General features: G+C 43.4%; 3 protein-coding genes across 3 annotated transcripts; 2 read left to right on the top strand and 1 right to left on the bottom strand.

Moving 5' to 3' along the window:
- Window positions 1-1202: 1202 nt before the first annotated feature.
- Window positions 1203-16567, bottom strand: LOC131335830 (uncharacterized). Its single transcript, XM_058371347.1, has 5 exons — window positions 16332-16567; window positions 15416-16240; window positions 12738-12846; window positions 6455-6590; window positions 1203-1530 (listed from the first exon to the last, which is right to left on the bottom strand). Exons 1-5 carry the CDS (start codon window positions 16439-16441, stop codon window positions 1424-1426), a joined length of 1287 nt encoding a protein of 428 aa, XP_058227330.1. The 5' UTR covers window positions 16442-16567; the 3' UTR covers window positions 1203-1423.
- A 2845-nt stretch (window positions 16568-19412) lies between these two features.
- LOC131298613 (uncharacterized) lies at window positions 19413-20807 on the top strand. The gene is made up of 3 exons (XM_058324092.1): window positions 19413-19742; window positions 19983-20453; window positions 20610-20807. Exons 1-3 carry the CDS (start codon window positions 19413-19415, stop codon window positions 20805-20807), a joined length of 999 nt encoding a protein of 332 aa, XP_058180075.1.
- Window positions 20808-21416: 609 nt separating this feature from the next.
- On the top strand, window positions 21417-23624 carry LOC131298611 (uncharacterized). Its single transcript, XM_058324091.1, has 3 exons — window positions 21417-21686; window positions 21777-21938; window positions 22029-23624. Exons 1-3 carry the CDS (start codon window positions 21417-21419, stop codon window positions 23622-23624), a joined length of 2028 nt encoding a protein of 675 aa, XP_058180074.1.
- The last annotated feature ends 251 nt before the right edge of the window (window positions 23625-23875 follow it).

Genomic DNA, 23875 nt, shown 5'->3' with positions numbered 1-23875 from the left:
TTGCTTTCACAAACCCATCCCGTTCATCGATGAACAGTGTCAATGCCATTGACCTTTGAATTGAGCAGCCCATCAATCGATTTCCTTATTTTATCTACTTTTTAGGAAATCAAAGAGGGCCTATTCGCAGCATCAAGCCATGTGTTGGGGCGGTCTAATGTGTTTGCGTGAGAGAGAGAGGTGGGTCTTGTGGTGGAGGAAGTTAAAAGAGGGGAGGGAGGAATTCAAGAAGGATAATAGATTAATTGGAGTAGTGACTCCGTTTCACAAACCTTCTTAAAAAATAAGCAACTTATTTTACATTTCAAATTCAAAAATAATGTAAATGAAAAATAATATTTTGAGTTTTTTTGCACCATTAAAAAGATTTCAATGAGATGAGAGATCTATCAAACAAGATTTATATTGCAAGAAAAATTATTTGCGTAAACACATTATTTTTTAGTTTGAAATTGTCATCTTAAAAAATAAATACTTATTTTGGATTCTTGGACGGGGCCGGTTCATTGTGCTGTGAAGGGAGGAGGTAAATAGGAAAAGTGAGTAATGTACTGAACAAAAAGGATTAGGGGAGAGAGAGTGACACAGGGAGGATTGAGTATTTACATTTTGACTAAGGGTACGACAGTCTGTTCACATAATTTATCGAGTTTCTAACATAAACCCTCAGTGGCTTTATCACCATCCATTTTTCGGCTCTATTTTGTGTGGTATTTAAGGCTTCCTAGGCTAAAGCTCTGCAGATGAAAAGTTGAAGCAAAAATATACAGTACTTACAAAGCCGAGCACCTATCATGCGTTCAGAGATAGTTCTTGTTGTCAATGCTTGACAATTTGAGCATCTCATTTCTTCACTATTTGGCATTAATCGCTGTTTTCACCTTTGCACCTTTGTGGGTGCAATGCGTGTGGGGCATCCCCAAATCCATGTGAAAGCATGCTCACAATCAGTATTTTGCGAAAGCAATTGATGCTTTAATCAATGGTACAGTACAACTGTTTAAAACGCTGGTTTGCTTTTGCAAAAGCCATGCTTGTTTTGGGAACAGCTGCTATCAGCTTATCCCTCTAACAACACACGCGGCCTAGACTAGCAAGCAAACACCCAGTTGTGAGAAAGAAATTAAGAGAATATCTTAAGGGCATGCCCACAGTCCATATCATAGCCAAGACTAAAAAGAACAGTACCAAAGCAAATAGTATATCTGACAAAGAGACAATCTTATAAGCAAGACAAAGTCTGTCGGTATTCAATGGGCTATTTCATGTTTTGGTAAATCATCGAAACAACACCAGGGTTTCACTTCTTTTTTACATATTTGATGACAATAGGCTAGAGAAATATATCCCACAACATTCTGTCAAGTGGACGGATACCTACAATTCATCGTTCACAACTCGACCTTTTACGCCTCTTTTGCCGTCAATAATTAACTAGAGAAATAATGTGTTCCACAATTTCGACAGAGGCATTAGGCTTTGCAGCCTTTAGGGCCCTCTCAGACATCTTCGCCATTAGAATCTCATTCCCTGAAAGAAAAGAAAAGAAATAGAAAAGAAAAAGAACAAACAAGTGCAGAAACTCGATATCCAAACCAAAAGCTTATGCTGTTAGGTGAAGATGTCCCAATGTTATGTTAAGTGATCATCCACTCCACACTCAAGCAATGGGTGATTGTATTCATTAACATTCCCCACAAGTGCAGCCCGTTTTGAGTTTTGTCGAGTGTAACATTTTTTTGGGTCAATCATCGTGTAGCCTTTTTGTTGGCTCTGTCATTGGGGAGTGTGGATTGCAAATTTTTGAATGTGGGGTGGAATGAACCCCGCTCTGATATCATGTAGGAATTTTATAGGGCAAAGTCCACTTTCATCTCCTGTGGTTATCGCCATGTGTGGATACCCTCTTCATAGTTCAAAACTGACCACATAACCTACTTGTGGTTTTGAAAATGTACGGATAGACCTTCTGCCATCATATTTTCCATCCATATTAACGGAGGTGTATCTTACACTCATCTAGAATGTAATCTGAGTTATTCATAATGTATTAAATAAAGAATATAGTATCTATGTAAAAAAAATCATCTCAATCAGGCATCAATAACCCGGTGGTCTAATTTTTAGTAAATTCAAATTTGAAATTTTAATTTCATAACAAAATCGATTCGACCATGAGCTTGTCATTTTTTGATTGACTTGAATTTTGGCATAATAGATGTAGTACTCGTCAAAATTTACAATATCAACGGTTTGGATTCAATTTTTGGTATAAGGGATGGTGTGGTTAGATTTAAAAAAGAAGAATCAAGGGACATGATGAGGGTATATTGGTCTTTTAATGTTGTGTCCGTTAATATGGATGGAAAACATGATGGCAGGGGGTCTATCCGCACATTTTCAGAACCACAGGTAGGTTATGTGGTCAGTTTTGAACCATGAGGGAGGTATCCGCATAGAGAGATAACAACAGGGAGTCAAAGTGGACTTCGCCCAATTTTATATCCAACCCAAAAGCTTAAGCTATTACGTGAAGAGGTCCCAACATTATATTAAGTGATCACCCATTCTACACCCAAACAATGTATGTGGGATTGTATTCCATAACAAGGTGAGAAAATTTCAAGAAACTCAATATTGCAGAGGGTTGTTAAATGATAAGAGCTTCTAGGAGACTAAATCCTAGAAAGATAATTTCTAACTAGCAACGATAAGAACCCTAAAAGACTAAAAGTACATTTCTCCCCATGTCATGTGCACGCATCAGGTGAATAGCTGGCAGCAGTGTTGTAAATCTCGTACCGTTCCGGCCATAAAATGGAACATATACCTTGGTGTTTTGTACCGGCCTATACCGCTCAATACTGGGTGTACTGTACCAGAATTTTACGGGGATCTCGGCCAGTACACAAATACTACTGTATTTTTTTTTTGGATAGAAAGGCATGAATTTTAATGTATTTTAACAAAATTTGGAGTCCATTTTATATTAATCATGTTAATTTGTTATTAAAACTAGTATTAAGGTGTATCAAAATGTTAGAATTTAATTAATTTTTCTTTTTTAAGTTTTTCAATCATACATTAGTATATTAAAAATATCTAAAAATGTATATTGCGATAAATCAGAAACGGTACCGAGATACAAACCGGTACCGGTACGTACCATCCCAGTAGATAAAACGGTATGCTAGCCAGTGCGAGATTGATAACTTTGGCTGGTAGTGTGACAGTGCCGAATGCCCCAAGCATGGAATGGGAAACAATGATTAACATTGAAGAGGCCTTGTCTTCAGTATTGAATTTTGAACAGGCCAGTATATTATGGTAAACAGAAAGCACTTCATATTTGGTGACGGACAAATCTCATCGTCAACAGATCCACATAGAGGACTTTCATATCAACTACTATGCATCTTGGAAACCTGAAGGGATTTGGAGGTAGTATGTGTAGGTGCAGTAAAGTACGTATAATAAATCCCTTCCACATGCAAAGGAAGAAGATAAGGTCATTTGGGCTCCTTCAGCAATGGGGAATATAGTTCAAAGTCTGCTTGGAAGGCAATAAGAATCATAAGATCAAAGAAGCCTGGAGTGGGGTGGCATCACCTGGTGTGGTTCTGTCATCATGTTCATAGATGGTCATTTACGTCATGGATGGCTTGCTAGGGTCGTTTATCAACAAAGGATAGGTTGACCAGCTGGGGGATCAGTTTTGTGTACTAGGGAGGATGAATCCCATAACCATTTATTCTTTGATGTGGTTTTTCCTTTCAGATTTGGGACTGTATGATATGGAAATGTGGGTCCCTAGGGTCTCCTAGAGAGTTCACAGAGGCCCTGGAGTGGGTTTCTAGATGGAGGAAAGGTAAATCTTCCCAAAGCTTAGTACTGAAACTCTCTTTGTCTGCAACTGTTTACCACATTTGGAGGGAGAGGAATTGCAGAATTTTTCAGCCGAAGAAGATGGATGGGGCAAGGATAATTCAGTCCATTGTAAGCAGGGCTTGTATTATGGGGTGGAGAGAGGCTCCTGCTACAGCAGAAAATAGGATATAGAGGGAAAAATGGGCCCTGCACAGAAGGTTTCTAGCTAGTTGATATTGTTGTGGCATCCTTCCTCTCCTTATTTTCTTTGATGTTTTATTTTGGTCCTAGATTCTATCATTTCCAGGATAGCGTAAGGAGGGTTGCCCTAGTTTCAGGGTGTGAGTCCTGGGTTGCTTTGTTTGGTTTGGCTCTCAAGATTATTCTCTTGGCCTTTGTTCTTTAATGTGGTTCTTTCAATATGATTATCTTACCAAAAAGAAAGCATGTTCAGTAAGAGCATCTCTAGTGGTTGGAGCTAATTTTTGGAAGCCAAACCTATTTTCCGGGCTACAGTGATTTTGCCAAATTTTGGCAAAATGGCTCCAATGGTACCAAAGTTATTTTTTGGCCAACTTGATTTGTAGCTGTTGGATCACTCCCACATCAGCCATAGAATTGCTCCCAATCCCAGCCATTGGGAAAAAATGGCCAGAGCCATTTTCCTTGCCAAATTTGGCCAAAGAAATGGCTGAACCATTTTTTGGCTCCTGTTTTGGCATGCGAAATGGCCTTGATGCCATTTTTTGGCTTTGGCCGGAGGTTTGGCATGCCATTGGAGATGCTCTAATGGCATCTTATTGGGAGACAATAGGATGAGTTATGTGACAAGAATAGGATAACATACTTCCAATCCAACCTGTCTAGAATTATTGCTCTGTCGTCGTTATAGAATTTCTTATCATTCCCTAAAAATCTTTTTAGAAGAGGAGCATTAAATTAGTTTGACTTGGGTAATCTATAGGGAAACAAGGATATAACAAACCAAAATTGTCCACAACCTGAAGCATAATCAAATGACCACCTAGTTCAACAGCATGAAACAGAGAGCAGTGGAGGGGAGATTTCGTGATACTTATTCGGTTATTTTAGCTCTACAAAAGGAACAGGCGAAGCTCAGACTAGGTTGAGAGGAGATTAACTTGCAGCCCTAGCCAACATGAACGAGTAGGGGATGTTAGTGAGACACCCATGTAAGGGGCTAACAGCATTATATTCCTCTTTGACCAGTTGACTTTGTCTTGTCATTGCTATATATGTGATATTGTCCTTCATGCTTTGCATTTGTAAAGAAAAGAGGGTGTGTATTATTTATACATAGGATCTTTTTGTATGTATAACCTAATGGATCTTTTTGTATGTATAAACTAATGAAGGAAGAAACACAATGATTTTGCCAACCCATCACCTAGGTGTCTCATTAACACTAGCGTAATAGCAAGACAAGGTGCTAGTCGACTCTGTCTGTCTCAATAGACCTGCAGCCTGTCTCTAGTTGTCTGATTTACCTTAGTTTCAATCTTTTGAAATCTGAGTTTCTTTCTACCATCTCTGCTGCTTCATCAGAATCAATAGCACATGCATGTCGTGGGCAGTCGCTGGTCTATCAGATGACTTAAACAATAGCTGAAGACACCTTTCTTGCTTTCTATGCTTTAACAATTGACGGGCCATCAGATGGTCAAATATCCAAAAGTAAGTACTTCACTCTGGGACCACTGCTCTGTTGTTATTTGTTGGCTATGTAACACCAACCACAACCACAATGCACATAAAAACTATGGTTTGTTATAGGTAAAAGTAAAGTTTAAGTGTTTCTCATGTACAGCTTCGTTTGAAATATAATATCATAAATTCATATAGAGATGCCACACACCTCCTTTTACTCTAAATCACAGAGATTCAAGAATAACAGTCATCACAACCATCCAAAAAATCAGAACTCAGAGAATTCTAAATGCATTTTCACCAACAATCTTCTTATGACTTCTCCAGCCTTCAATTCCTAGACTAAAAAACTATGATTTCAGTTCTATTTATTGAGCTCTTTCATCACTTTCTTGTCCTTATAATCCTAGGCTATTTATGAAAATTAAGGCAATCTTTCCTAACTCAAAAGTCAGTAGATACATACCAGTTCGGAAAGTCAACAGTTAGTTAAAATTGGTTAGCTCCTTCACAGAGGTTAAAAACCAAAAGAATGGCACTACAAGCATCCAGCCAGTTGCCCTCATAAAAACTAAAGAAGCGTCTAACATTGATAGCAAAATGATACCATCATCAGACACCCCAATATTAATTTCATCTACCTGCTGAACAACCAGCACGGGCAGGAGCCTTTCTTATCTGGTTGTCCATCTTACCAGCTTAATAACCTCATGGTCGTTCCTTTACAGACTGAGGAGTCCAATGCCTATTGCTACGTTCTTCCATGATTTTGTAGAAATCAAAAGTTTAAGACAGTTCATTAAAGGAACTAGCATTTTAAGGTTATCTAAATTGGGACATTATCATTATATCAGGATCCGGAGAGCAAATCTTGAAGAAAATGTAACAACCTCTAGATTCTTGAGTTGGTTCGACATACCTAAAATCTCCTCAATGGCAGTTCCAAGGGTCGTTGAATCAAGTTCATCTTCAGTTATAACCCTTGACCCTGCTAAATCTGCCAATAGTGAAGCATTTTTCAGTTGATGTCCTTCTGCAACATTTGGTGATGGTATCTACAACGTCCAAAGAGTAATGGTTAATGAAGCAACAAAAAAGACTTTATAGAGATATTAAACTTGTAAAGACCCGGAAAAACAAGCACGCTAGATTATTGGCTTACACGGTGATATATCGAATACTCCACAACAAAAAAGACCCAGTGAACGAATATATGCTATTTCAATAATAAGCTTTCCAAGCAGTAACATCAAAAGAGAAAGGACCATGTAGATGGTCAAAATTACCAAGTGGGACTCCACCTATAGCAGTTTTCTTTTTCCTTTTCCGGAACTAATTATGTTGCGGGGACTCACCTACAGGTGCTGGTGCGGGCACATATCTAAGGGTAGCCATAAAACCTCTAATTAAATGGCAAGTGGCTATCGATCAGTTGGAAGTACAACAGATTGAGACCACTTGAGGAGGAGAGGGCTCAGGGCAACTTGAGAGAGAGAGAGAGAGAGAGAGAGAGAGAGAGAGAGAGAGACGGTAGTGCAAAATGGTCAACCAAAGATTAAAGTGTGCTCAACATGCATTCAGTGTGTATTGAATACTGTTAGAATAGTTTAGTCTTTGTCCCACATCAGATAGTTGAAGTTATGTAATAAGTCATTGAGTAATATAAACAAAGCTCTCTCATGTGTTAGGGTTAATTAACACCCTAATCACTCTCTCTCTCTCTCTCTCACCAACATAGCGGTGATATCATCGTATCTTGGCACCACCATCCATCCACTGCCTACTATCACCACCCACCTTCCATTACACCCCAAAAACAAACAATCTGATACGCGCCTGACGATCTGACATGTCTGACGCTGACAATTCTGATGCATCTGAAAACCTGACAACCATTTGAGATTTTGTCCCTTTTTTTTGATCCAATTATCAGGTTCCTTGTTGATTTGCTCTCTGTTCACTAGATCGCTTAGTTTGGATCAGTTTCTCGGCTCTCTAATTTGTGCTGTTGTTGCAACCCTCAACCTTCGCGGTTGTTTCGTGAACTGCTGTGATGTTTTGATGCTGCTACGTTCTTTTTATGGTGTTGGTTTGCTTCTTTTGACCACTGGAAATGCACCTCTCACTCTGGTACAAAGTTATGCTGCTCAATCTTGTGTTATTCGGTTTGTTGCAATGTTCAATTGGTTCTTCTGCAATCTGAAGCTGCTTGGTTCTCTGTTCATTTGCTATTTGCTGGTAATATGATTTCCTTTTTCTGCTGCTTGGTTCTTCCGCAATCTGAGGCTGTTTTGTGGTGGTTTCATTATGATATATATTCGGCTCGCAGTTTTGCTCTATTGATTGTGGGTTGGTGCCCAATTGGAAGTTGGTTCTCTCATTGTTAGACGTTTCCTTAGATTGATTAGTTGGTAGACAAAGTTGATCATTATTCGTTGGTTGATTGTTGGTTGTTTCTTTCTGGTTATTAAGTTTGTTTGAAGTGGGGTTGAACTTATATCGAAGGAGGTTATTGAACTTTGTGGTATTTGGCAGTCTGTTCAGTTCTTGTTCGTAGTTGATGTGGGTTAATGCACACATTGCATTGAGACTCGTTGTAGCTGATTACTGGGTTACTTGTTTCTCTGGTTGTTCGTTATTGGATTCTTGCTAGTTGTCGAGTTCCATTTGAAATGGCTTCTAGTTCAGTTCCTCTAGTTGTTGCTCAGTTACCCCCCGATTCAGGTAGTACTTTATCTCGTAGCTTTAGTCATGCTTGTTAGGAGTCAAGGAGAGATGGTTGTGGTAGTTTTGGTTATGGTTATGGCGGTCGTGATTTTAGCCATGATTCTGGTCATGGTGGTTGTAGAATTAGTCATGAGGGTCACATGTTAGGGGGAGGTGACCACAGTCGAGGCCGTGGTTCTAGATTGTGTACATATTGTGAAGGCACAAATCATACAGTGGAGTATTGTTATGATCTTCATGGTTTTCCTCAGGCTCATCAGGTTACTGCTTCTGAGAATGTTGGCCATTTACTCATTATGCCGACACCATGGTGACTATTTCTGCAGAAGAGTACCAACGCCTTGTGTCGAATCAGCTTTCATCTATGGGTTCTTTATCCATTACTACGCTATCTCAGACAAGTTCTTTCGTTGCTTGCATTGCGTCTTCTCTTTCTTCTACTCCTTGGGTTATTGATTCTAGCGCCTCTGATCATATGACTAGTACTGCTACTGTTCTTTCTAATCGTCAGTCTATTGGCAAACCATCTCGTGTTACCTTACCCGATAATTCTACCACTGATATTATTGGTTTGGGTTTTGTTCCTGTTACTTCATCTCTAACTTTGGACTCTGTATCACATGTTCCTCGTTTTCCATTAAGTCCTATGTCCGTTAGTAAACTTACCAAGTCTTTAAATTGCTTTGTCACATTCGTCCCTAATCGTTGTGTGTTTTAGGATCTCAAGACGGAGAGGAAAATTGGTGGTGGTACTGAACGCGGTGGCCTGTATTACTTTACCGATGATATTCACCCTATCTTTGTTGCCCTTCAGTCTTCAGTGTCACCCTATCAACATCATTATCGTCTTGGTCATCCATCCCTTCAGAATCTCAAATAGCTCATGTGGTCATGTTTTGCCTTGTGAAGTCTGTGAATTTAGTAAACATCATAGAGGGCTTGTTCGTTTTGGGGATTTTGGATTTGAATTTGTAATGATTAGGATAGGGAGATAGGGGAAATGATTGGAGAGAGAGATAAAAATGAAAGTAATGGTTGAAGATAGGGGTAATGCGTGAATTTTGGAGTAGGGTAATAATTTAGAGTCCAAAATCCAAAAACTCAACCGAACAAGCCCGGAGTGTCTTTTTATCCTAGGGTTGAGAGTCGTGTGTTCCGTCATTTTCACTTAGTTCATTATGATATTTAGGGTCCAATGCATGTACCTAATGTTTTTGGCTTTTAGTATTATGTTATCTATGTCGATGATTACTCTCGTGTCACGTATCTTTATCTAATGAAAGAGCGATCAAAGTTGTCTTCTATCTTTAAGTCATTTTATATGGAAATCCAAACTCAGTTTGATACTTGCATTCGTATATTTCGTTCTGACAATGCACGTGAATATTTTCATAATGCTCTTTCTAAATTTTTTGATGGTCATGGTAAAATTCACCAATCTTCTTGCGCTCAGACTCCACAACAAAATGGAGTTGCCGAACACAAGATTCGACATTTATCAGAGGTTATGCGTGCACTGTTATTTCAAATGCAAGTTCCTAAGTCTTACTGTAGTTATGCTGTTCTTATAGCCTGTTACTTGATCAATTGTATGTCATCTAGCGTCCTCGGCCGTCAGATACCCTCATACAGTTTTATTTCCTGGTAACCCTCTCCACTCATTACCCCTAAGAGTGTTCGGGTGCACTTGTTATGTTCATGCTCTGGATTTTGACCAGGGAAAACTTGATCCTCTATCAATTCGGTGTATTTTCCTAGGGTACTTGGGCACTCAGAAAGGTTATAAATCTTACCATCTCTACGTCGTCATTTTGTTTGTGCTGATGTCACATTCAATGAGTCATTGCCCTTTTACTCGGGTCACCGTACTCCAGTTGACCTTTCTGAGGCTGCGTTTATGTTTCCAGTTACTCATCTGAGGCTGAGTCTGCATTGTATGTTCGTCGGTAGCAACTATTAACAGCCCCATAAGTACCAGCCACCACGCCTCTTTTGTCCCAAGATCCGGTTCCACCTCCACCTCCACCATCACCTCGTCTTCCTATTGTTCTCCATAAATGTACTCGTACTTGCACTACTCATCCCATTTCTCACTATGTCTCATATGATCACTTATATCTTCTTTGTGCTTTCACTTCATCAGTTTCCTCTATACATGTATCTAACAATGTACAAGAGGCCCTCTCCTTGTCTGAGTGGCGGACAACAATGGAGGTTGAGATGTCTTCTCTCCATAACAATGGCACTTGGAAGTTGGTTCCTCTTCTTCCAGGAAAGTCTACGGTTGGATGTCGGTGGGTATTTACAATAAAGAATCCGGATGGCACTGTTGAACGGTAAATGTGCGTCTTGTGGCCAAAGGCTATACACAGACGTACGAGGTTGATTATGCAGATACCTTTTCTCCTGTTGCCAAAATTGCCTCTGTCCGGGTTCTTATTTCTCTAGCTGTCAACCTTGGTTGGCCCTTGTTTCAATTGGATGTCAAGAATGCCTTCCTACACGGTGATCTGCTCGATGAGTTGTATATGGAGCAACCTCCTGGGTTTGTTGCCCAGGGGGAGCGTTCTCAGGTGTGTCAATTTCGCAAAGCCCTCTACGGTCTTAAGCAGTCACCTCGAGCTTGGTTTGGTAGGTTTAGTGATGTTGTGTTACAATTTGGCATGCGTCACTCTCATTCTGATCATTCTGTCTTCTCTATTCAATCAGATCGGGGGAAAATAGTGTTGATCGTGTATGTAGATGATATCATTATTACTGGGGATGGTATTGATGAGCTGAAACAATTCTTACAACGTCAGTTTCACACCAAAGATTTTGGTAAGTTATGATATTTTTCCGGTATTGAGGTAGCAAGATCCAAGGAAGGGATTAGTCTATCCCAAAGAAAGTATGCATTGGATATTCTAGAGGAGATTGGATTGTTAGGAGCGAAGCCTGTAGAGACTCTTATGGATCCGAATGTGAAACTTTGTGTTGATCAGGGGGAGATATTTTCTCATCCAGACCGGTATCATCGCTTAGTGGGCAAGTTGAATTATCTTACCAATACACGTCCTGATATCTCGTTTGCCGTTAGTATGATAAGTCAGTTTATGTTAGCTCCTCGTCTCCCACATTGGGAAGCTTGTCTTCATATTGTGAAATATCTCAAGGCTCATCCTGGACGTGGTTTATTTTATCGATCAAATGGTTATTTGCATGTTGAGGCTTTTATTGACTTTGATTAGGTAGGATCACCATCTGATAGACGGTCAACAACTAGGTACTGTACTTTTGTTGGTGGCAGTCTAGTTACTTGGAAAAGCAAGAAACAAATTGTTGTTGCAAGATCTAGCGCAGAAGCAGAGTATCGGGCCATGGCTCATACTACATGTGAGGTTGTATGGTTGCGAGTTTTGCTCGAGGAGTTGGGGTTTGGTGTGTAGTTACCTATCCCTATGTATTGTGATAATCAGGCAGCAATATATATCGCTTCGAATCCGGTGTTTCATGAGAGAACCAAATATATCGAAGTAGATTGTCACATAGTTCGAGAGAAGGTAGATGGTGGTGTGTTGACTACTCCTTTCGTGTCTACAGGGCTCAGTTGGTAGATATCTTTACCAAACCGTTGTTTAAACCACGTTTAAAGCTTTTATGTAACAAGCCAGGGTTCTGTGAGATTTAGTCTCCAGCTTGAGGGGGAGTGTTAGAATAGTTTAGTCTTTGTCCCACATTGGATAGTTGAAGTTATGTAATGTCATTTAGTAATATAAATAAAGCTCTCTCATATGTTAGGGTTAATTAACACCCTAATCACTCTCTCTCCCCCTTCTCTCTCTCTCTCTCTCTCTCTCTCTCTCTCTCTCTCTCTCTCCAACAAATACTTTTTGTCAATGATCGTTAACACATCCGCATATAGAAGCTTTGGAGCAAGGCGAAAAAGCCAACTGGTTAGCTTTCATCTTATGGGTTGAACAGAGTAGAGGCTGACTCAGTTTCTCTTATCATGGGACTCTCAAAGATGGTTTAGATGATATATGTAACCCAACGCCCCCCCGAACCACCACACCACACCCCCCCCCCCCCCCCCCCCCCCGCATCAAGATGGAGCTATCCTTGTGGAGGTTGAGCTTGACAAATCCCGTAGCTCTAGCCTCCATCCCACATACCTACTAAGATCCCGAGCAAGGTACCTAGTCTTAGGCCAAGCTCCCAGCCTGAGGAGTTGTTGGAGTTTCCATAGTTATTGTGAACTCGTGGAGCTATAGATGTTTTAGAGTTAGGCACGCCGAAACACCTAATATACAGCGATCCTTGGTGGCGAGTTCGCTCCATCAGAGATGAAAGTTCCTGTGGCGGTATCTTTAGGCAGAGGACTTCCGAATACCCAGAATACTATCATACTCAAATCTAATGAGTGAGTTGACTTGAATTTTAATTCAATGCCATGGTGCAGAAAAGTTAGTCAACAGATGCAGTAGGTTAATTACCAGAATAGAAGGTTTCCCAGTAGCCAAGATCTCATAGCAAGTCATTGCACCAGCTCTTGAAACAACAAGGTCTGCAGCTGCATATGCCAAATCCATAGCATGCAAGAACCTTCAAGAGGTTACAAAGGAATTAGATTCAAAATAATAACTTCGACATTGATACTCAAAGTGCAAAGATTAAGAACACTGTTCTTTATTTCATTACATGGTAAGAGAGACTTCGCTCACCATCTCCAATTTCAACTCTTAAGTTTGGACTAATAGTATAAATTAAAAGCAAAAGACTAAAATATACTCGTATAACTGGCCTAGAAACTAAAGTCGAGATAAACCCAGTGACCCCGCATATCATAATCTTTTATTAAGTTCACGTTGCCACAATATTAGAGTCAGTTGGTACACAATATTGTGTTACACCCCAGATAATTAAAAAGGTCCACTCAATGGCATATTATCTGAGCACTTTTACCATATCTGATGTACAAACCAAACAAAGCAACGCCGGCTGATATCGAGTTCATGCAGTGGAAAAGGAAATTTGAAAACAGGAAATTGGTGTCATGAAGAAAACACCACACTGATGTACAAATTGTAGTGTATATATCCTGATCTATTATTTACATATTGTCAGGCTTGTTTTGTATTTCAGTTATTCATATTTCAATTATTTTTGTATTGAATAGGTATTTCGAACCCAAGCGTGCGTAAACTCCTAATCTAACTCAGTAAAACAATCACAAAAAGTTCTAAAGTACACTACGAACTATCAAGAAGTCAGTTGAATTATCTGAAATTTTGCATGGGTGGTGCATTTTGAACCCTAGCTTTCAAAGTTCTAGACAGCTCCTACTCTTCTTCATACTAAATGATGGCGTGCCGTATAAGGGCCGGAGTTAATGAAAGATGTCCCATATAAAGGCGGTCAATCAACAACCAGGTAAATTCCCAGGAAAGAATGGAAGGATCACAACCTGCGAAGCATAAACCACGCCTTGATCTCCTACTTGTTTCTTCTGCTTGGATGGTTGCATCTCTTACTTGTTCTTCTACACCATCCATTGAAAGCAATGACTAGGGCGCTACTGGAAAGGGCTGAATGTCGTTCCTTTTTGCATTATATTAAACATTATCGCCTAACCTCTTTTCTTCTTCACCAAATTAACAAAACAGATACCAAGTAGTATCAGTAACAATATTGACTATTCTCCACGTGTGTTTTTATGTAAACCATGCTTACAAGTAACAAGCTACACAGTACGGATGAACCATTTCTCACATTATCTAGGTAAGTTGGCTCAGGATGTCTTCATTTACAACAGCTTGAGAATTATCTTCCAACAGATTTAAGATGTACTGCAGCTTGAAATAGTTTGAGAAGCATCTTTTTGCAGGCCATATGTAGTCTGTCAAACTTCCTTGCCTTCCGATTCGCCTGTTAGGGAATCACAAGAATACACCTACCTATCCTGCTCCGAATAGTGGACTCATCTCCATCCCAGTGATGGTTAGGGAGATGTTACCTCTCCATGGTACTGTAAGACTTGAATGTACCATTTCAAAACTTTTAAGCAACACCGTGTTAATGTTGCATGAAATCATTACAATACTATTAAAGCATTCAACTCAATACCAATTGGCAATGAGTGGAGAGGTAAACAAACAATCCATAACACTTGGATCACAACAAACAACGGGGCACCCATGGCACAAACAAGGGGGAACAAATTCTTTGAAACCCTAGCTCTGATACCATGTTAAAAGCATCCAACTCAATACCAATTGGCAATGAGTGGACAGGCCGCCCAGGCTCATATACGAGTTTTGGAGGAGATAATTAATCGATGTGGGACAAACTCCAAGAAATACCATGCCCCAAACTTGAGAAATATTACTAATCCATAATATGATTGGCATAAAAAACCCCATAAAAGGAACAGAGTTCAGCCCAGTCATAGATGAACAAGAATGCTTCATACTAGAGAAACCATCAGACAAAGGCTGCATAAAACGCTGGCAATTGGAACAAAAAAACTGGAAGGCCAATTAGCATGAAGGGATGAAGAGACTGCATTTTTAGCGGGCCACAGACAGTCAAGACTTCAGCAGACGGATTGAAAGAACAACCCAAACACAGAGGTTACATTATAATACCACTATGTATCATCAGTATCATTCATGCTGCCGCAGTCTAACGCACAGATTCAACACAATACTTCATAGGTGACTGCACAGTCCACACAATACCTAATGGAACTAATTCCACAATTGCTATTCTCCGTTAAACACCATGGGAATCACCTGGTCTGTGAATTGGTGTCACAGCTGCGAACAAAAGTCAAACAACTAGAGGAGAGCAAAAAGGAATGAAGGATAGATAATAGTTAGGGCTGACGGGCATATGTTCTACTGCCTCCTAGCATGGTAGTGAAACATGTCTAAATCCTTTAGTTAGTAAGGAAGTCAGATAAGTGATGCCAGCAGTGTATCACCAAGAATACAGTACTTCATTCTCAGAGAAGGATGTTTAACTTATCTCTCTCCGAACTACTGATTTATCTTATCCCTTTTTCAGATCCTATGGAAGATGCTGCAGAATTTTCAGGGTTTAAGCGCTAATATGATCAAAACTCAGTTGTCAGAATTGCAGAAGGAAAAGCAAATTGGAGAACAGCACTCACGGCGTAAGAACCAAATGAGAATGACTTTTCACTAGGCTCTCCATCTCATCAAATGCTTCCACGCCCGTCTGCCAAATGATAAACAAGTTCTTGCGCCGCATCAACATCTGATAGTACAAATTCCAGAGGGCAATGTTGATTGCATTGGCACCCAAGGACCCACCAAGAACCAACACAACCATCGCATCCGATTCCCCCATTTCCACCACCGATCTCGGAAAGAAGTGCATCCTCGCCGCCACCTTCGACACCTGCTTTTGCAGAGATAACCTAACCGGATTCCCACAAACAACAACGCAGTCTTTCCTCGGAAGACACTCACGGGTCAAATCAAACGCGGCAAACACTTTATCCGCAAACAAAGAGAGTACCCAATTCGCGATTCCGGGCACTGAGTTCTGCTCTTGGATTACCAGTTTCACTCCTTTGAGAGCAGCAGCAACAAAGCAAACTGGGAAGGAAACATACCCACCGGTCCCAACTACAATTTGGGGGTTGAAACGGTGCAGTTGCCGCCAACTTTGAATTAGGGATTTGGTGAGGCGGTAGGGGAGCAGGAAGAGATTTTGTGGGGAGAAGAGGGGCCGAGTTAAGGGAGTGGTGGCGAGGGCGGCGAATTCGTAGCCGGCGGAGGGAACGGCGGTGCGTTCCATTCCTTTAGGGTTTCCGATGAAGAGGATTTTGGTTTGCGGGTTTCGGGTTTTGAGCTCGTCGGCAATAGCCACCGCCGGAGAGATGTGACCGCCGGTGCCGCCCGCCGCGAATATGACTCGAAGATCACCTCCGCCGGTTTCTGCATTGTTTGCAAACACCGAGCAGATTATCCTGAAAAGGAAACGGAGGTTCGAATTTATTTATTAATAAACACTTGCATATAGAGTAGAGTAGTGTATGGGAAGAGGGAGAAAGAGCTCACGTTGGTTTGACTGGTGGAAGAGTGAGTGCACCAGAGGTGGGAAGAGAGAGGTGGTTCTGTGGATTTCGAAACTTTGAAGTGAATGAGGATTGGAAGATGGTGTGGGCCATTAAAGCCGCAGTTGTTGGAGCTTGGATTGATGCATTTCGATGTTGTAACCTTCTGGAGGAACGCGCCTTCTAGTCTAGAGCTTATTGTCTACTCTACTGGCATCCTTTTTCAGGTTGACTGTGCCGGGAACTTTTAAGGTAGGGAAAGAGGCAGTTAGACCAGCTCCAGCCTTGACCCTTCAATTCAAAATTGGCAAAAACTCTGATCCAACGGTTTGAAAACGTGCCACATCACCAAGTTCTCAAACCGTGCCACATCACCAAGTTTGATAAAAAATGACTGGTCAAACCGGTAATCCCAATAGGTCATCAATTTATGTATAATAGTAACAAAATCACTAAATGCAATAACAGGTTGGGAATGATTTCGGTGTCCCCGGTCATTTTGGGGACACCGTAATTTTTGACATAACAAAACCATTATGAGCATAACCAAAATTCATTATGAACATAACCAAAACCATTATGAGCATAACAGAACCATAGCAATGCATAACTTGGTTGGGTTTGGTTATACCTTGGTTGGTTTTTGGATATTCCTTGGTTATGCCTTGTTTGGGTTTTGTTATGCTTATAATAGGTTTTAGTTATGCTCATAATGGTTAAATTATGCCAAAAATTACGGTGTCCTCAAAATGATCGGGGACACTATAGCATCATCCTAACAAGTTATAACAAAAGGGAATGACTTCGGTGTCTCCGGTCATTTTGGGGATACCGTAACTTTTGGCATAACAAAACCATTATGAGTATAACCAAAACATATTATGAGCATAACCAAAACCATTATGAGCATAACAAAACAATAGCAAAGCATAACTTATTTGTTATGCCTTGGTTGGTTTTTTGGATATTTCTTGGTTATACCTTATTTGGGTTCGATTATTCTTGTAATGGATTTTAGTTATGCTCATAATGGTGAAGTTAAGTCAAAAATTACGGTGCCCCCAAAATGACCGGGGACACTATAGCATCATATCCCTAACAAAATGGTGTAACATGAATTTAATGAACTGTAGCAGGCCGAACATGGAAACTCGCTGTGTTAAGTACCGAACCTGCTCCGTGCCGAGCATGAACCTTGTGCACGGCTCTTGGCCCAAGTCTTCGTCGCCATCTCACTTGCCACGGGCTCGGCAGAAGGCCAGCTCGTTCTCGGCCACCTTCCTCGGCGGGTCCCTTATGACGTGTCCTCTCTCGTCGGTCACGTGCCAAGGTCGGCAAAGGGCGTGTTCGGCCACCCGTGGAGCACGGCCGCTGCCGACCACAGCTAGCTGCTGATTTGCGCGTCTTCCCACGTGTAAAAGCGGTTATAGCAGAAGATGATCATGGGCGCACATGGGTGTGCCAGCTCAGTCCTAAAAACGGTTACCAGATCTATTTGATGACGTCACGATGACATCGCCTGGCTCGTGCAAGGCACGTGCTTGTGCTTGTGGTTGGAGAGCAAGTCAGGGAGTTCTATAAATACCTAGCGATGGTAACCCTAAACAGGTACATGCTACTACTTACTCACACTCATTGTCTTCTGCCTCCTCTCTCTGCACAATACTTATCCTCTCGCCGGAGGACCTTGCCGGGACAACCCCCGGCTAGGTCTTAGTCGTGTGCTCCCTGTGCAGGCTAGGAGAAGACTCAATAACCATTAAACCACCAGCGGAGGAGAAGATCGAGGATCACAGGCCACACAATTGGTGAACCCGACGTGAATTGCTTCTGATTCAAACGGCTCTCACATCCTCCAAACCCCCCACTCCTCCGTGAAAAAACGACCAAACCACTCACCATGGGCGGAGATCAGACGGATGTAGCCATCTCAGGGACGAAAAACGCTAGCGGAAATGTCATCCCCACAACACCCCACAAGAGGCACATGTCCATATCCCTCGCCCCAGGATCCGGTCTCTCACCAGTCGCGGACGACGTAACGGCGGCCTATATCCGTTTGTTACAGCGTCGCGACGATGAGCGCGATAACGAGTTGGCTGCGCTAAGGGCGGAGGTGGCTCAAATGAAACAGCTCATGCAGCAAGAGACCACCCCCTCCGCATCCAGATCTGGTGGAGGGGGTAGGAGAAGGTGAACGCCACCTCCACCACCACCACAAAAGGCGTCAGAACGAGGGAGGCCAACGCAGATCCGTAAAAGACCGCCTAGGCTTCACCCCGGCATCGGGGGACGCCAGAGAGATACTCCTTTACAAGCAACCCACCGCATCGAGAACACACCGCTCAAAAGAACACCACGATCGAACCAACACTAGGGATACCGAGTCATTTACAAGCACATACTCGACTGGTCGCGCAGAATTCTCTCGCACAACGGTTTCCCACCGTAGCCGAGATTCTGCGGAGACCAGACGCCATGTATCTGAACGACTCGGTGAAATCCCTGCAGAAAAGTTCGACAACAGCAACCAGGCTCGACGAAAAGGAAAGGGCATGCGTATTGACGAGCCAAACAACGAGACCAAATCCCGTAAGACAGAGGAGAAACGGTTGACGAACATCGCCGGGTGACAGCAGATTTACGAGACAAACTCCGGCATCGAAACCGCGAAAAGTCTCCAGATAGAGAGTCCAAGAGAACAAAGACGGATGAGCACGGCAGGCCGCCACGCCCTGGTTTTGAGCGGCAGTTGAAGGACCTCGGCGTTTCTCCCTTCGCACCCCACATAATCAACACGACGGCCGAACCCAACTTCCACCTGCCAAAGTTTACGAAGTTCGATCCTACCACATGCGAAGCCTACACTCACCTTATCCACTTCCGTCAAACCATTGAGCTATGCACCACGAGAGACGAAATAAAATGCAAAGCATTCCCGTCCAGCCTCGGCTCCCTTGGACTCCAGTGGTTCAACAAATTGCTCGCTGGATCCATACGGAACCTGACCGACCTTGAACGCGCCTTCAACACTCGCTTCATCACCAGTAACAGGACAGCCAAGGAGCCTGAGTCCTTGTCCCAGATGAGGAAGCTCAAAAATGAAACACTCAGACAATACGCTGAGCGTTATTGGCAGCTGTTCAATGAAATTTCAGGAATCGATGAATATTGGGCTACGCGCACTTTCAAAAACGGTCTGGAAACAGGCAGCAAGATCCTAGACGAACTCGCCATCCGCCCACCACCCCGCATGGGAGAATTAATGCGCGTCGTGGAAAGATTCTGTGCTCTTGAAGAGTTTTATGCGGACCGTGCGGCCCAGGGAATCCCGAGCTTGACAGCATCCTTCACCTCGGCCGCAACCCAACTACCGGCACCAGCAATCACCCAGCACCTGCAACCCAAGAAGCAGGTACACAACATCAAAGAAGGGAAGAAACGCCAGCCCAAAGAGCACGACTACGTGGCCGAAACCACCCATTTCAAAGAACCCATCTGGTCCTTCCTAAAAGAAATCATGAGACAACCATGGTTTGAGTGGCCGCAAGGCAAGCTCGGCACGGACAACGGCCAAACGGATCAGAACCCTAGGAAGAAGTGCTCGTATCACAATGAGCTCAGCCACTATACAACGGCATGTACTCCGTACAAGGCGCTGTTGGAACGTTTGGCGGCCCAAGGCCATCTCGACCAATACATTGATCGAGCAAAAACGCCCGCCCGGCAGACAAATCCCAACCCCAATGAACAGCGCCCACTGATACACGTCATCCACGGTCCAATGACGAAGGCATCCGAAACCGCCCTCAAGGCCAACATCGATCACGCCTCAACATCCAAACAGATACTCTCAGTTGGTTGCGGATCCAAGCGTCAACGACCACAGGACGCACCCAAATGGACGATAAGCTTTACTGAGCGTGACCTTGAGCATGTTCAAACTCCACACTCGGACGCCCTCGTCGTCACCATCCAAATAGGCGTCCACGACGTAAAGCGCGTCCTCATCGATCAAGGAAGTTCAACAGAGGTCATGTATTACGACCTTTTCAAGAAGTTGGATCTACCAGAGTCAGCCCTACAACCTACCGACGTACCCCTTATAGGCTTCAACAGTGCACCCGTCTGGCCACTTGGCCGAATCTTCCTCCCAGTCGTCGTCGGCTCAAAAACTCTGACCGTCGAATTCATCGTCGTCAACATTCCGAGCCAATACAACGCCATCCTTGGCCGAACTTGGCTCCACGGAATGCAAGCCATTGCTTCCACCTACCACCAGGTCGTCCGCTTCATCGGCGCCACAGGAAGACAAGAAGATTTGCGAGGTGACCAAGTAGCCTTCAAAAAATACTACGTCTATGCCATCCACAATTCCGCCAAAGCCAAACAAGTTCAATGGGTTGAAGTCCCCGACGTGGCCGTAATCGACGACGTCGGCCAGGAAGCTGAAGATAAAGCAGAGGAGGACCTCGTCTAAATGCCAATCAACGAGGATGGATCCCGATTCTTCTTGATCAGTTCTTCCATCAGCGAGACTGATCGCGAAGAAATGTTCCAATACCTCAAGAAAAATGTAAAAGTTTTTGCCTGGACCCCCAACGAAATGCCGGGGGTCGATCCCAATTTCATCAGTCACTCACTCAACATCAAGAAAGACGCCAAGCTTGTCATCAAGAAAGCACGACATTCTGCAGCCGAGCACGCTGACGCCGTCGTCGAAGAGGTCAAGCGACTGCTGGAGGCCAACGCCATCCAAGAAGTACAATACCCAACATGGCTGTCCAACACTGTGGTCGTTAAAAAGAAAAACGGTAAATGGCGAGTCTGCGTGGATTATACCAATCTCAACGACGCTTGCCCAAAGGATTGGTTCCCACTGCCAAAGATTGATCAACTTGTGGACGCAACGGCAGGCCATGCTCGGCTAAGCTTTTTGGACGCCTACTGTGGCTACCACCAAATTGCCATGGACCCCGACGACATGGAGAAAACTGCTTTCATCACGCCACACGGCATCTTTTGTTACTGCGTCATGCCCTTTGGGCTCAAGAATTCAGGGGCAACGTTCAACAGAGCAATATTCAAGATGTTAGATGAACAAATCGGCCATACCGTGGAGGCCTACATTGATGACCTTGTAGTCAAAAGCAAGAAGGAATCCAACCACCTCCGAGACTTGGCGGAAGTCTTCAACATCCTCAAACTCCACAAGCTACGGCTAAATCCTGAAAAATGCGCGTTTAGGGTGAGCGCTGGGAAATTCCTCGGACACCTGGTCACTCGTAGAGGCATCGAGGCCGACCCCAACCAAATCAAGGCTGTTCAAGATTTGTGCCCACCTAGGACGATCAAGGAAGTACAAAGGCTCACTAGGATGGCAGCGGCTCTAAACCGATTCATCAGCAAATCCTCAGAAAAATGCCACGCATTCATCCATGCCTTGAAGGGAAAAAGTCGATGCAGCTTTGAATGGACCCCGGATTGTGACTCAGCCTTTGCCGAACTAAAGGACTACTTAAATTCGACCCCGCTGTTGGTAAAACCGAAGGAGTTCGAAACTTTATATCTCTTCCTCGCCATATCCGCCCACGCAACCAGTTCTGCTCTTGTACGTCGGGAAGGTGCCGATGACAAGCCTATCTATTTCACAAGCAAGACACTCCTTCCAGCTCAAACTCGCTACCTACCACTTGAAAAGTTAGCCCTCGCTCTCGTTTCAGCGGCTAGAAAACTCCTGCCCTACTTTCAGTCACACCCTATCGTCGTCTTAACTGAACATTCCCTCAAGAGCCTCTTTCGAAAGGCTGATCTATCCAATAGGGTTTCCAAGTGGGCAGTCGAGCTAGCAAACTTTGATATCCGGTTTGAACCACAAATGGCAATCAAAGGACAGGTTCTTGCTGATTTCATTGCTGAACTTACTCCAGAAGATACTGAACTCCTCAACATACCCATCCCAACACAAACCGTCGCCGAGCATCAACTGTCACCAGAACCTTGGCACCTTTTCCAAGGCGACATATGGCGTCTACATGTTGACGGAGCGTCAAACAGCAACGGAGCAGGGGCCGGGGCCGGGGCCGGGGTCGTCCTAGTCTCCCCCTGTGGAACACTACACGAAAGTGCTATCAGCATCAACTTCCCCGCCACCAACAACGAAGCTGAATATGAAGCACTCCTAGCTGGCTTACGCTCTGTGGTCGCGATGGAAATTTCCAACCTTATTGTTTACTGTGACTCCCAACTCATCGTTAACCAAATATTGGGCGATTATGAGGCTCGGGATCCGCGGATGTCAAAATATCAGGCCACCACAGCCGAACTAATCACCCACTTCCCCAATTTCAAAATCGAACAGATCAACCGCGAACACAATGCGCATGCCGACGCACTCGCTGGCCTTGCCTCAGCTTCAAAAGCAACCGAATTTCGGACAATCAGCTTCGGCAACATGGACTACCCAAGCTTTGATACCACTTCAAAGGTTCTCAACGTTGAACTGGGCCCAAGCTGGATGGACGAGATCATTGCGTTCCTCAAAAATGATACTCTGCCGGCAGACAAGAAGGAAGCTTATCGTATCAGGAATAAAGCCGCTCACTACTGGCTCTCTGAGAGCGGCCAACTTTACAGGAAATCTATCTCTGGCCCATACCTACTCGTGGTCCACCCAACACAGGTACCCGAAATTCTCGCCGAACTTCATTCAAGGAGTTGTGGTTGCCACTTCGGCGGCCGTTCACTTTGCCAAAGAGCATTGAGTCAGGGATACTTTTGGAAAAACATGAAAAAAAACTGCGAAGACACAGTTCGCAAATGCCGACCATGCCAACTATTTTCTCCCATTCCAAAGCAACCCGCTCAGAACCTCTCCCCCATCATCAGTCCTTGGCCCTTTGCACAATGGGGGCTTGATATCGTCGGAAAACTGCCAACAGCTCCAGGAGGATTCAAGTTCCTGATCACCACAACGGACTACTTCTCAAAATGGGTAGAGGCCGAACCTCTCGTGACAATCACTGAGGCTGATGTCCGAAGATTTGTCTGGCGAAACATTGTTACAAGGTTCGGAGTCCCTTATGCCATTATATCAGACAACGGGAGCCAATTCATTGGTAATGAGCTCACCAACCTCTGTGAAGAATTTGGGATACGTTTTTTCAACTCTACTCCAGCTTACCCCCAAGGGAATGGACAAGCCGAGGCAACAAACAAAACTGTCTGCGCCGGGATCAAGCGCCGGTTAAAATCCAAGAGAGGAAAATGGGCTGAAGAATTACCACGTGTCCTCTGAGCTTACCGTTCTACTCCCCGGCGTTCAACCGGACAAACGCCCTTTTCAATGGCATTCGGCATGGAGGCGGTAATCCCACTGGAGTCCAAGTTCCCCACTCTGCGGATTGAGAATTTCGATCCAAAGACTAACGAAGAAGCCGTACAACAAGGATTTACCCTGGCAGAAGAGAAACGCGACGATGCTTAGCTAAAGCTCGCCGAATACCAACAACAAGTGGCAAGAGGCTACAACCGAAGTGTTCGAACCAA

This window comes from Rhododendron vialii, chromosome 8a (genome assembly GCF_030253575.1).
Source record: "Rhododendron vialii isolate Sample 1 chromosome 8a, ASM3025357v1".
In the NCBI taxonomy this organism is placed as follows: Eukaryota; Viridiplantae; Streptophyta; class Magnoliopsida; order Ericales; family Ericaceae; genus Rhododendron; species Rhododendron vialii.
The sequence above is the reverse complement of the archived record's forward strand: the minus strand, read 5'-3'. Positions and strand labels throughout refer to the sequence as shown.

What these genes read in the sequence shown, in the direction of transcription:
- LOC131298613 (XM_058324092.1), top strand. Translation starts at nt 19,413, where the DNA reads ATGAGGAAGCTCAAAAATGAAACACTCAGACAATACGCTGAGCGTTAT. An exon ending in ACCTGCAACCCAAGAAGCAG is followed by an intron (nt 19,743 to 19,982) that starts GTACACAACATC and finishes ACTCCGTACAAG; the next exon opens with GCGCTGTTGGAACGTTTGGC. An exon ending in TAGGCTTCAACAGTGCACCC is followed by an intron (nt 20,454 to 20,609) that starts GTCTGGCCACTT and finishes ACCTACCACCAG; the next exon opens with GTCGTCCGCTTCATCGGCGC.
- LOC131298611 (XM_058324091.1), top strand. Translation starts at nt 21,417, where the DNA reads ATGTTAGATGAACAAATCGGCCATACCGTGGAGGCCTACATTGATGAC. An exon ending in CACCTAGGACGATCAAGGAA is followed by an intron (nt 21,687 to 21,776) that starts GTACAAAGGCTC and finishes CATGCCTTGAAG; the next exon opens with GGAAAAAGTCGATGCAGCTT. An exon ending in ACGCAACCAGTTCTGCTCTT is followed by an intron (nt 21,939 to 22,028) that starts GTACGTCGGGAA and finishes CCACTTGAAAAG; the next exon opens with TTAGCCCTCGCTCTCGTTTC.
- LOC131335830 (XM_058371347.1), bottom strand. Translation starts at nt 16,441, where the DNA reads ATGGCCCACACCATCTTCCAATCCTCATTCACTTCAAAGTTTCGAAAT. An exon ending in CTTCCACCAGTCAAACCAAC is followed by an intron (nt 16,241 to 16,331) that starts GTGAGCTCTTTC and finishes TTTCCTTTTCAG; the next exon opens with GATAATCTGCTCGGTGTTTG. An exon ending in CTGGGAAACCTTCTATTCTG is followed by an intron (nt 6,591 to 12,737) that starts GTAATTAACCTA and finishes TGGACGTTGTAG; the next exon opens with ATACCATCACCAAATGTTGC.